This window comes from Aythya ferina (assembly GCF_964211825.1).
Source record: "Aythya ferina genome assembly, chromosome: 5".
Classification (NCBI taxonomy): Eukaryota; Metazoa; Chordata; class Aves; order Anseriformes; family Anatidae; genus Aythya; species Aythya ferina.
In genome coordinates, this window is record NC_140301.1 from 33,568,986 (window position 1) to 33,581,769 (window position 12,784).

At 41.0% G+C, this 12,784-nt stretch overlaps 1 protein-coding gene across 4 annotated transcripts in view; it reads right to left on the minus strand.

Moving 5' to 3' along the window:
* AMBRA1 (autophagy and beclin 1 regulator 1) overlaps window positions 1-12,784 on the minus strand; it is a 128,509-nt gene that overhangs the window by 75,572 nt on the left and 40,153 nt on the right. For all 4 annotated transcript variants that reach the window (XM_084520946.1, XM_084520945.1, XM_084520944.1 and 1 more), the window contains 2 exons: window positions 1,236-1,316; window positions 583-683 (listed from right to left, as the gene is read on the minus strand). In XM_084520946.1, coding sequence (XP_084377072.1) covers window positions 583-683; window positions 1,236-1,316 — 182 coding nt within the window. The remainder of the gene's footprint in view (window positions 1-582; window positions 684-1,235; window positions 1,317-12,784) is intronic.

A 12,784-nucleotide genomic window follows, 5' to 3' on the forward strand; every position in this document is an offset into this window, starting at 1 on the left:
AAGAACTATGTTATCCAAAGCCATTTCATTCATGAACTGCCAGAGTGCCATAACTCCTGCTCCCTCCTCCATGTCCCCTCCCGCCTCCGCCTGCCCTTTAAGGCTCCCAAATGCCTGTGCACTGTATGTGGTGGCAGCCTAGTTTTAATACGCACTTATTAAGATCCTAATTGAATCCCACGTTGCCTTGTGTGCATCTTGCCAGCCAGAACACGAACAAGGCACCCTATAATTCAATTAGAAGGACCTGCAGCAAGCTTATCATTAGCCTGTCAGGTTGTTAAGTAAAAGACATCTAGGAATAGGGGAGGAAGCTAAACAAAGGGAGAACTGTTAACAGCACCCCTCCCCAATTCATGCTGAAAATCCCATACATTTGTTTGAAGTATGGAATCTGCAGCGCCAAGCACTTGAATGACAGCTTACCACATCACCCTAACAGGCCTTTCTTTTGTTTCAGAGACTTAAGAAGCATCTCCAAAGCTGGAATTAGTCTTGTCCCAATCAGTTCTCTTCTGCACAGATTCACAAGAAAAACACCGCTAATATACACAACAACTGCAAACAAGGAAATCTCATTACCTGCCAAAACCCTGTTGACAGAGGAATGGGTGGCCAAACCAGGCTGTCCCCTTTCGTGGAAAATCCCAGCATAAGGCAAGTACTCTGGCAACAAGAAGCGTCTGCAAAAGAAAGAGTAAATTTACATGGGGAAAAAACATCCCAGTACGCTACAAGCCCTGGACAGCAACTACAATTACTTTGAGGAAACCTGACTAAATTCCAGCCGACTATAGCAGAAGACTGGGCTCTTTTGCTTAGCCAGCCACTTCATGGCTTCAAATGAGTGGCAAATTACAGGTTAGATCCTCCTCTGATCAATGTGGCTGTGAAGTCACCATTAAACAAATCCTTTACCTCCTACAACAGCTTTCTAATCTCAAACCAGCAGGTCTCACTGAGAATCTCCCATCAGGTTCTTTTCTCCTACTCCGCCTTCAAACCATAGCTCCATCATGCACGTAAGAAGCACTAAGACCATGCTGTGCTTCAAAATGTCACAGGGCGAGCTGGTCACGCTAACATGCCACCTCTGGGGTTCCAGATATTGCAAACCAAGAAAACAGCAGCCTCGTGCAAGAAAGGAAATCCATCTGAAAGTACCACAGAGCTGTACTGCAACTGGTACCTCAAAGATTTTCACACCCTTATACAGCTGTGTGTACAAACCTTACCTTGGGACAAAGCGCCCCAGAGACGGTGCAGACATGCGGGCATTACGGGGAGCTCGGTGCCGAGATCGGTCTCCATTGTCCCTTCAACAAAAGAAAAACAAATATTGCACATTAAAAATACTATGCAATGGAACCTTATCCAGAAAACAAACCAACCAAAAAACCCCACACAGGTCATGTCAACTACTCCTCTTGACTGAGTTTTAGTGCTTCTCTTGCAGAAGTCATATGCTTTAGTTCCAAATTCACGCGACTTACTCTACCAAAAACTCCTGATAGGTTTGCATGCAGGTAGCCTAACATCCACTTACCTCATTGTTTGAGGGTGCCTCAAAAGTATCAACAAAATCAGTCAATAAATTAGTGTCGGTACCCAAGCAAATAGACCAGAAACCTTACAATTTGGACTGTGAGAGAAAAAGCATGCATGCCATAGTCCTGATGAAAACTTTCTGCTAGTCAAAGAGATCTGCTAAGTTTCATTTGTTCATTTCTAGGAATGCTGTCAAAGGGTCATCATCTGCAAACTATCCTTTTGAACTCCCTCCTTCAAGGTCCTGGTTACGTGCCATTACAGGCTACGATACATCTCACCTTTCACAAGCTTTTCCAGTGAAATCACAAATGTTAGGTGATGGTATCAGACAAAAAACATAACTTCTCAAAAAACTCTCATCCCGTTTCACAATAAAGAGCTGTGCCTTGGGGGATGTGAAAGGGTCTAGAATCTGTTTTCCTAAAGTAGGCACAGGAAAGCCTTCTTCCCCAGGACACTGCACCACTGAATAGGTCACCGAGAGCACCTGTGGAATTGCCAACCTTGGAAGTCTCAAGCCAGAGCTAGACAAAGCCACAATTGACAATCTGATTTTGGCAATAGCAACCCAACATCAAGCAGGAGACCAGACTGAAAAACCTCCAAGAAGCAAAATTCATGATACCACATTCATAGGTCACAGAGGGTCTGTAATTATACAGTCCTAAAACTGCAAGGAAAATAATGAAACTACATCACTATCTCCAGCTCTGAAACAGACCTCTGCAAAGATTTACTCCATCCAGAAATTTGTGTGACCTTGCACAAACAGCAAGTCTGTTGTCCCTGCATTCTAGATCTCTGGAGAAGAGGAGGCTCAGGGGTGACCTTATTGCTCTTTACAGATACCTTAAAGGAGGCTGTAGAGAGGTGGGGGTTGGCCTGTTCTCCCATGTGCCTGGTGACAGGACGAGGGGGAATGGGCTTAAGTTGAGCCAGGGGAGTTTTAGGTTAGATGTTAGGAAGAACTTCTTTACAGAAAGGGTTGTGAGGCACTGGAACAGGCTGCCCAGGGAAGTGGTGGAGTCACCATCCCTGGAAGTCTTCAAAAGACGCTTAGATGTAGAGCTTAGGGATATGGTTTAGTGGAGGGCTGTTAGCGTTAGGTTGGAGGTTGGACTCGATGACCTTGAGGTCTCTTCCAACCTAGAAATTCTGTGATTCTGTGATTCTGTGATCTCTATCTGACTGCAGCTCTACTTGCCTCTTTCCCAGGCAGCTGTGGGGAGAATATTATTTGCAGAGCTTTAGAATCATTAGAAAACTAAGTATTTGTTACGCAACACATCAGCAGCACATTCCTAATTGACTCCAGCAAGCTGTGCATGTCGTCAGTTGTTTTTTTTTGTTGTTGTTGTTTGTTTGTTTTGCTGCCTTTTTTTGTGGTGGTGGTGTGTCTCCCCCCCCCCTTCCTCTTCGAGTCTGAGAGCAAAAAACGTGCGCTGAGAAGAAACTCCATTGCGTGCTTGTTTCCCACACACTTCAGGAACCAGGAACACAAGAGCAGAGGCTGTTCTGCAAAGTTCATTAGCATTTCAAGCTATTTCACCAAAACCTAACCTGAATCAAAGCTAAAAGCTCCCATTTCTCCTCCCACTGCAGACACAGCATTTGCAGTTCACAGCCAAAGCTGCACCTTTCCCTGAGGTTTCTGTGAAGCCAACAGGCTTCCTGAAATTAGCAAAGTAAAGGCTGCTGCTGTTCTTTTATCAGAGTCCTCCACCCTATTAGGGAACAGATCAGTAACAGGAAAAATACTGAGAAGTCAAGTGCTGACATATCAACTTTTCCTGATAAAAGAGAAAAGGCTAAAGGGGAAAAGAAGTGTCATGTTCCAGATCCCACCACACACATTAAGAGCTAGTGAAAGTCAGACAAGAAATATATATATCTGTATTTTTAATGAGTTCACATAGCAGTTTTTTAAACTATGCTGATACGTTGATATACAAGCCTGGGAGAAGAGAAACAAAATGGATTTCAAGGTTTACATTTGCTTTGGACATTTATTAGAATTAGAAGATGCTTTTGAAAGTGATAAATAACAACAGTAAGAACAAAAATAGGACTACACCCTGCAGAATTACCCATTTAAAGAGAATCTCTACAGCAGTTTTCAAAAGGAATGAGGAATTGGCTCTAGCAGACAGACAAAAAAGGCAAGGTGCAAACTCTCCCACAGCACAAAGCAAGAGACCTTAAGCAAGTGATTTGAGTTTTTTAAAATGCCACTAGCCAAAGCTCTTAGCATCCATAAAAAATATTTTAGGACACACAGTCTAATGAACTAGACTTTCTGATAGGAGAACTCCTTTACTGTCCCTTTCACCATTCAGACACCCTCCCAGTACAAAAAGCCTGAAGGAGGAAAAAAAAAATACAGACTAGACTTGCTTCAGTTTTCACCATGGCATAGAGACCCTAGCAACTCAAGAGATAGTAATCTCTTTGTAACATCCCCTTAATAAACAAATAATAATAATAAAAGTCACCCCCCAACTACCACTACACCCTATAATTCAAACAACAGCATTTGGAACGGTGACTAACCTGTGAGAATACTAAAATTTCTACATACCATAATGGAATCGTAAGATTCGCTCCCTTAAATGTCTGCGTGAAAGAGGCATATTACCAAACATTACTCTGAATCACTGATCTACAGTCATTTATATCTAAACTCCTATGCCCAATGCCATGTAAGATTGTTTTTAAGCATCTACTGCTGAAAAGCTGGAAGAGCTGATAATACCCTGGTACCAGCTGAAGATTATTTCTGCACCTTCTAAAAAGGAAAATAAAAAACCCTACAGACCAGTGGAGATGGGTGGCACTTTGTGTTATTTCTGTACCACGTACAGCCTGCTGACAGAGGGAGCAGAGCAGATGTTAGCACGACTGCAGTGCCAGAGTGAAGCACTCCTGCAAGAAACAAAAAGCTTCCGACAAAGTTCTCTGAGGTACTAGTGAAGATCAAACACTCTACTTTTTATCTAGTGTCAACTACCTGCAGACTCATTTAGCTAATGATTTGCAGTGGATAGTTGAATTAACATAACCTGAAAATGCAGATCCCTCAGCAGGTGTGTACAGAAGCTTCTTCTGTAAAGCAACCCAACAGCTTCCTTGCACAAGTGAAACAAACGTGACACAGTGAGTGCTATAACAAGGCTAAAAAATCTCTTGGAATATCCTTTGTTATAAGTGCATCAGCAAAAGTGAATGGCACAGGGAAAGTTCAGTGAAAAACAATGAAGGACCTAAGCAATCCATTGAGCAAGGTGCAGGGAAAGAATCAGAAGTTAAAAGTACATAAGGCTACAAGGGAGACTTCTTACTACAACTAGCAAACAGACTAATTTCTCTCCAGAGGAAAACTGCAAGAACCAACAACTGGTCAAATTAACTTTAAAGGTCTGGCCCAAATTCAGGTTATTCATAACTTGCTTAGATACCAGCGTGGGACAAATCAAAACAGCAATACAGAGAGTAAGAGTTGGAAGGAGAAAAACAGCATTAACACAAACACAGAATGGAGCAGGAAAAGGAAGAAACATTCCCATACATTCGAGGAGGTTTGTGGAGCTGTAGTAGGACACAAGAAGGATGAATGTTCATCTTGAACTGGGTAACTTCTCGGTATTTTTCTGCTACTGTTTAGTTTGCTTTCTGAGAAAAAAAAGACTTGACCAACATACATGTAGATACAACCAAGTGAAAATGATGGTTGTGAAAGCAGAGTCAGAGATGCAAAGCTTGGCATTCTAGTTTGGAGGAAAAGGTAGCTTTTCTCTTCTTTCAGCTGGTAACTTGGCTACCGCATTAATAACTGAGTGGATACAGAAGATAGCCAAGATAGTCAGAAAAGGAAAAAACACAGCTATGTTCTGCTTCTCTATCTTGGCAAGAGTAGTCTTTAATATTTAGAGATTGTTGTATTAGGAAGTGAAATTAAACACACAGCATGGGATTTCTAATGCAATCTGTTGGTCTAACTGTTCCCATTGTAGTCAACATTAAAACTCCCACTGACTACGCTGCCAACAGAATTAGGTCAACAATGACCATTTTGAAAAGCCATTTAATTATCAGAGCCAGCACCAGTAAGCCATGCAAGTGCAAAAGAATCAAATTATGCCAGACCAAGCCAATTGTTCCATATTTTCAGCATTTTATAGTGTTTCATGTGATCCCATCAAGCACTAAATCAATTTCTATTGCAGAAGTTAGACACTTAATTCCAATGTGAAGTAACTGCTTAACTGGCACCTGCTAATATCTTTAAACTGGATTTTGATGCGACACCATTCATGTAACAAAAAAATAGTAATTCCTTGGTACTTCAAACACTGGGTATCTCCGTGCACTTGCTATCAGTTGTGTAAGACCACAGGAGGTTACCACAGAGGAAACAGCAGGAGGGCAGGAGTAGCACAAACATCACATCAGGAGCTCAGAGGAGGTTACAAGAAAACACAGTTATTTGGCTCTGAAGGTTGGTCAACTCCGACCCCAGACCCTCTAGAGAGGGTCCATGGAGGACATCATAATTGGACAGAAAGAAACAGATCCTGAAACGTTGCAATTCATGGGACTGTCTGCAGATATAGACTAAAACAGATGACATATCCTGGGAAGGGTGTTCTCCCAGGAGCTGCAAAGGACAAGACAAAGCACGTAGTGCATTTCCACAAAGGGTGCATAAGGAGGAAAAAAGGTGGGGGGACACGTTCTGTTTGGTAGCGATTCCAAGAACATGTTAGCCACTTTCCGGCACCATTACTGATGAGTAAGAGGCACAGTGTTGGGAGCACTATGACAGTAAATTACTACTATCTTTACAACAGAGGAGCAGCAAAACACCTGATTGTAGAACTTTTGTTTTTCTCTGCCTGATCTTTCAAGATCCTGAGTATCTCCTGCAAATAAGGTTAGGGAAAACTGTGAGCGTTTCTAGGAAATAAACTTCTCAAAATTGAGATGTGAACACAAAATAAACAAAACCTTGACATTCAGTATATTTCAGTGAGATACAGCTATCCTAGAAGACTGAAAGAGACTGAAAGGAAAGCGCTGCTGGAGTAACAACTCCTGGATCAGTAACAGGAGTCTTTCAAAACATGGAGTTTCCATCTAGCAGATGTTATTTTATTCACAATCCTCAAGTCTTGGAGAATTTGTACACTCCATGTTAGGAAAAGGGGCCCACCCTATTTATTTTTCTGAGAACAACAGTATCTTACCTAAAACCAGGAATATGTTTAATAGAAAAGACTCGAGACAACTGACTTATTTCTGAGCAGAAATTTTTGTTTCCCCACACATCGGTACAAATAAGTAAGGAAGGAGCACTGGGCATGCTAAAACCTGTAATAAGTATTAATGTCCACAGACAATAAAATTATGAAGACACAGAATTAAAATAATATACATAACCTAGTAAAAATTAAAGGTATACATTAATCTACTTATCTTTGAAGGATATGACCATTATTGAAGTAATTAAGGCAGATAAAACAAGAACTTAAAAAAATTAAGCCAAAAGCAGCATCTGCTACACAAAAAGCCTTTCCTAGCACTAAATGTATTTGGACCATAGAACGGATTCCCAGGTGTAACAGTGGAAGCTCAACAAAACTGAAGAAAAAATATTAGAGGAACTGGAAAGAGCAGCGTTGCCCAGCTGGAGAGACAGGAATTAGAAGAATAGACTTGAAATGCAGCTACTTAATATGGTAGTTGATAAAGAAGTTAAGTAAGTCACTCAAGACATGGTGCCTTTCTGTTCTCCTATATTTTTTTTGAAGGTTTAAATGTCAGTCTTTCACTAACAGCTTTTCAAGGGAACACCCGACAAAACTTTCATGCATTTATCAGCTAAAACTTCCTATCAAGCAGCAGTAGTGCTGTAGATTGCTGTGTTACTAATGGCTCTCCTGACCAGAGGGAAACAAAACCTCCAGCCTTGATTACCTCTTAGAGGGCCGTTCAGGGGGGAAACGTATTTACAAGATTAAAAATGGCACTTCAGAAGATCAAGTGCTTCAGACAAGCATCACATAAGAGAGGATTTATCACCTGGTCAAGAGAAACAGCAGCGCTTGCCTGTTAAATGCTGAGGATTAATTGCTTCAGAGAAAGCCTAATTTTGAATCACAATGAAGCACTTGCTCTGATCTAGGTGCAGTTGTCTCTGTTCTAATCGTCTCACCGTGTGGTGGGTTTGCAAATAGATGGCACCTTTTAGAACAAGGCTGATATGCTCCACAGCTACACTGAATCCTTGGAAAGCAAAACTGAGGCCAAACAAAGGTAGAGAATCCCTGCGCCCCAGCTTGGAACTATCATATGTTTATATGAACCAGCACTCAATGTTTTATGAAAAAATAATAGAGCATCCAACATAACAACCACCTTTCCTTTGAGACCCATTTACTGGGCATTTTCAAGCATTCGAACATGAATGTGAGAAGGGAAAGCATCGCTACTGCTAATTCTAATCACTTGTAAACTTCACAACTGGTGCTAAATGAATACAGTTTGTAGAGCAAACATGCATCAGCTGCCCCATTGGACTGCCATACTGGAATAAAGGGTCAGAAGCAAGCACTAACAAAACAAACAAAAAAACCCAACCACATTGCACCATCACAACACTGCTCTTCCAGGAGAAACAGAAATGAAAACGTAACTGCACAATCAACCCTAATCTGTCAGGTCTACAGGCTTGCAGAATGCTAACCACAGCCTGCTCTGCATAGCCTGCAACAAACTAAAAACAGCTTGCTTCCTAATCACTCTCATCAACACCAGACATCACTTACGAGGTGACCTTGTTTGACTTAAGAGTTTCACAGAGACAAAATAAAAGCAAAAGGAAAACAATGAACACAGGTTAAAAGTAGCTTAAGTGGGAAAAAAAACAAACAAACTGGCATGAAGGATACCATCTTGACATCAAGACTGTTTCTACAAGCCCAGACAACATACAGTGTGGAATATGTGAGCTTTTCTGGCAACTATCATCTTCCAAAAGGCAGTCATTCCTTCACCACCCTGCTATTCCTTCACCACCACACTTGCCTCGCTGGAATCTGACCTAATGGCCACACAGCATTATGCTGGAGAGGTTACCAATATCCTGCAGTGATACTCCAAGGAAATACATGTAGTCATTCCCTGTCACTGCATCAGGCAGTATTATTAGGCATTAAGACCAAGATAAGGAGAATATAAAAGACTGTCACAAAAGATAAAAAGAACAAGGAAAATGAAGCTGCAGGCTACTACAAGTATGTCATATGCCAAACTAAGACACTCACTAATCCTTGAAAAGTGAAGTTCAAAGAGTAGGTTCAGTATCATTCCCATTCATCCTGGACTTGTTAGCATTCTTAGCCTGCTACTGTGTTTTAAGATGATGAATATAATTAACATAAATTGCTATGCATCTAGAAACAATGTCCCAGTGCTAACTGCTCCAGACACCTATACCAGAGTGAAAAAGAACAAAGCGACCACCGAGTTCCACAAAATTCAGTCTGGCTTTCAGCCACTTTTAAGAAGGTCCTTTTAGAAAGTCCATCTTCATCAAAATCAATGAGGCTGAGCCATGTGAACTGAGAAACAGAAGCAGAGGAGACAGCATCAAAAGCACAGATAAAAGGGCTCTGGGAAGAAAATAACAACAAAGGCAGCTACATGCAACTAATAACAACACTTTTTATATCTTTATCTGAATTCAAGTAACAAAACACCAACAGGAATATTATTTGTAGGAGCTCAGGTAAGACAGACAGATGACAAACTTTCCATCCAAGACTTCCAGAAAGAAATCACTGCTTTTTCCACAGGTGCAAAGATTCTAAAAATCTCTTTCCATCAACATTTATGTGACAATTAGAGCCCATATTTATTTTCCCACCTCCTGCCATGTATTTTTTGTTAACCTCAAACACACACCTTGGATAGCATCAGTAAGAAGGAAACAAAGTCAAATTGCTTTTTACAAACCTCACAGCTTGGATACACTACTTTTCTACCACTACACCAAAAGGTGATCACCGATTAAGTCACCTCTCTTACCAACCTTCACTGCAACATATCAGAACAGAGCACTTGACACCTCTGGATGCGTGGGATGTCAGGTTAAGCTATGAAGTCACACTACAGAGTAACCTTTTTTCTTTACCCCTTGGATTCCCTGAACTTTTCTTTCCATAAGGACAGAATTGCTTTTAGCTGTTGTTGTGGAGCTGCAGATCAAAATCTCCATACTTATTTCAGGTCTCACAAAAACTTTAGCCATTCTAAACTCTCCTCTCTACTGCCAAAAAAAAAAAAAGATTGCTACTTTATGGAGTTTCTTTTGCAGAAGTTGAAGGTTGTCATAGGAAGGAAAAAGCTCTCTGAAATACATTAATGCACAGTGGACAGCTGAAAAGGAGGACAGTAAAGAGAAAGACTGAATATAAAAAGTCAGTTCTGCTGTGTGCTCTTAGTAGTTGATGTGCTAAGTGGAAACAGCAGGTGCATTGTGAAGTGATTGCATTTCTACAAATTGCTTTAATTGTTCCACATCTCCAGCAAATGATCTAGAGACAGACTGAAAAGGCAGAAACTGGATTTATAAATGAGCATGGAATTCCTTCACAAGTGTAGGGAAAAAAATATTTCAGTAAGTATTTCTCAAACCCTTCTCCCCTCATTCACTCAAACTTCACAAAATCTCTTTCCACCTGGGCCATTAAGCAAACTAGCCAGGATCTTTTCTACTTAATATATAAAATAAGTTAAACCAAAATGCTAGCTTGAGGCAGATAACTGATTATGGCACAGAGCAGATTCCTAACACAAACACTTGACCTGCAGAAGAGGGAAAGAACATCAACCATGCTACTCTCCAAAATAAACTGAAGTCACGTTCAGGAAACCAAAAGTGAAACATTCGGCTCCAATGAAGTGTCAGTCAGCTGGCAGGTTTCAATTGTAGAACCTTTTAAGGCAAGAGACTACTGGAGGCAACTTGCTGAGACAGCATCAGTAAGGAAACCAGGAATGGCAGAAGACAGACACCGTGGATACTCTCACTAATGAAGAAGAGACCCCTTTAAGATGCCCATCTGAGAAACTGCAAGCCCAGAAAATGCCTTAACTGTAAGGATTTAAAGTTAACAAAGAAAGCTAAACAATCTGACCCTGAACCTTGTAAGCTTTCCACAGCTTTCATCATCTGTTTTTGTGGAAATAGTCTCTTGCTTAGCAGAGAGCATCTACCATGGTCTCAGCAAAAGTATCTACCATGCTCGTGCTCTTTGTCTGGGTGCTCAGGAACGTCTCAAAGGAAATCAAAAAGTTAAAGCACCAAAAGATGCTCTGAGGCATGCGAGGTGAAGCCCTTCTTGCTTTATAGAGACAAGACAATAAAGACCTTCCTACTCTGTGACAACGACAGAACTGAATGGAGCTACCCCAACACAGATTGTCCTGAGAGGAAAGAGAAAAGACAGAAAGGGAAAAAGCTGCAGATGTTAAAGCGCAGTCTCCAAGCTCCTTCATAACTATATTCTACCTCCTTCGTAACTATATTCTACCAGGCTGCCTACTCTCAAAAGCAGATAGAGGAGTTGGCCAAAGCCACAGCTTTAGCCTTGGCTTGAAATTCTTTATGGAACTGAAATGAAGGATTTGAGCAAGGCTTTCAGACAACAAGGTGGTGTGCCATTCTAGATAACTGCTGGTTTTCAGTCTGACAGACTGAAGAACCTGTATTCTTTCCCATATTTAGAAATACACATGAAAGAAGTCCTAGAAGCACCATGTAGTCTCCAACATCATCACTATTCCAAACTAAAGGTCACTCTGGAAGCAACCCAGTCAAATCTATTGAAGGAGTAAAAAGACAATTAAGCTCTATAAATCTAAACTTACTACGTGCTCCAGACATAAGACGCTTGAAAAGACCTTGAAATTATAAAGTTCAACATCTGTGGCTTGTCTACAAAGAACCTATTTTTACCAGTTATTCTGGAAGAATAAAGTGACGTCATTCTCCACTCAGACTCTCATCCCAGAATACAAGAAGCCTTTTCATTTCAGCTCACAATTCTGTTAAAGCTAACCTAAAAACCCACTCATATCAATTTATCTGTTAATAACCTAATATTACAATCTGGATATATATTACAGCCTGTATAAAATACTTTCATGCAGACATGACTAAGTTTACAGTTGTCAGTTGTATTCAATAAGCACTGAGATGACAACAGTGACAGGTTAAACACAGGCAGCGCATGCAGAGAGATAATATCTTACTAGACCAAATAATACAGGTATAGCTTGTGTCTCCCTCCTCTCCCCACCCTTAGCAGCTGGTGTAATGAAAGGATATTACTAATACTTATAAAAAAACACTTTACTCCACATTTTTAGCAATAGCAGTAGTGTTTGTCTACCACAAACTAAACGTATTTATGAATGAATTCAAATGAGATCCTGGAGAAACTGCATGCATTCTGGAGAAAATGGCATCAAGAGACTGGCACACAGGAATAGAGGCTTCAGCTTCAGTTTGTAGGCAATATGCACACAAATAGCACACAGAACATGTTGCTCACATCCCTAGGTTATCACGTAAGCAAAGCTGAAAAGATACAGCTCCTCTTGGAGGAGAAGAAACCTCAAAACCCCACGGAAGATGAGAGCTAAGGGTGCCTTGTCTGGTGGGCACCCTGAGCAAGCACAGGGCTTGCTCCTCGCCCACAGCTTTACATATGGTAGAACTACCTGCCCTCTAATGCTACATCCACCTTTCAATTTCCTAGAAATCAGGAGAAAGAAGAGAGAATATTTACCAACGACATTAACCAGTTTAGAAAGATAAAGCATCAAAGGCAAATTGCTATTGATTTTACATTAATAGAAGTTCATTAGATTTCAGGAGAAAAGCATGAGCTGCATACAGCTAGACGCAGCAGCAACACGCTGTCATGCACGAGATCTGGAGAAACAGGCAAAACAGAGCATCTAGACTAGGGCAAGAAAGAGATACATGACCCTGCTTGGGTGAGAATGCAAGAATGAAGCAATGCAGGAGGCATATAGAGCTCTTTCTATTCCTTTTAAGAGATTCCATTTTGAAGTGTCAACAGAAGAAATCAAATGAATCACGAGACAAGTTCCAGCTCAAAGGACCCTGCACAGCAGCTCTCTCTAAGCAGCCAGGGGAAATAAT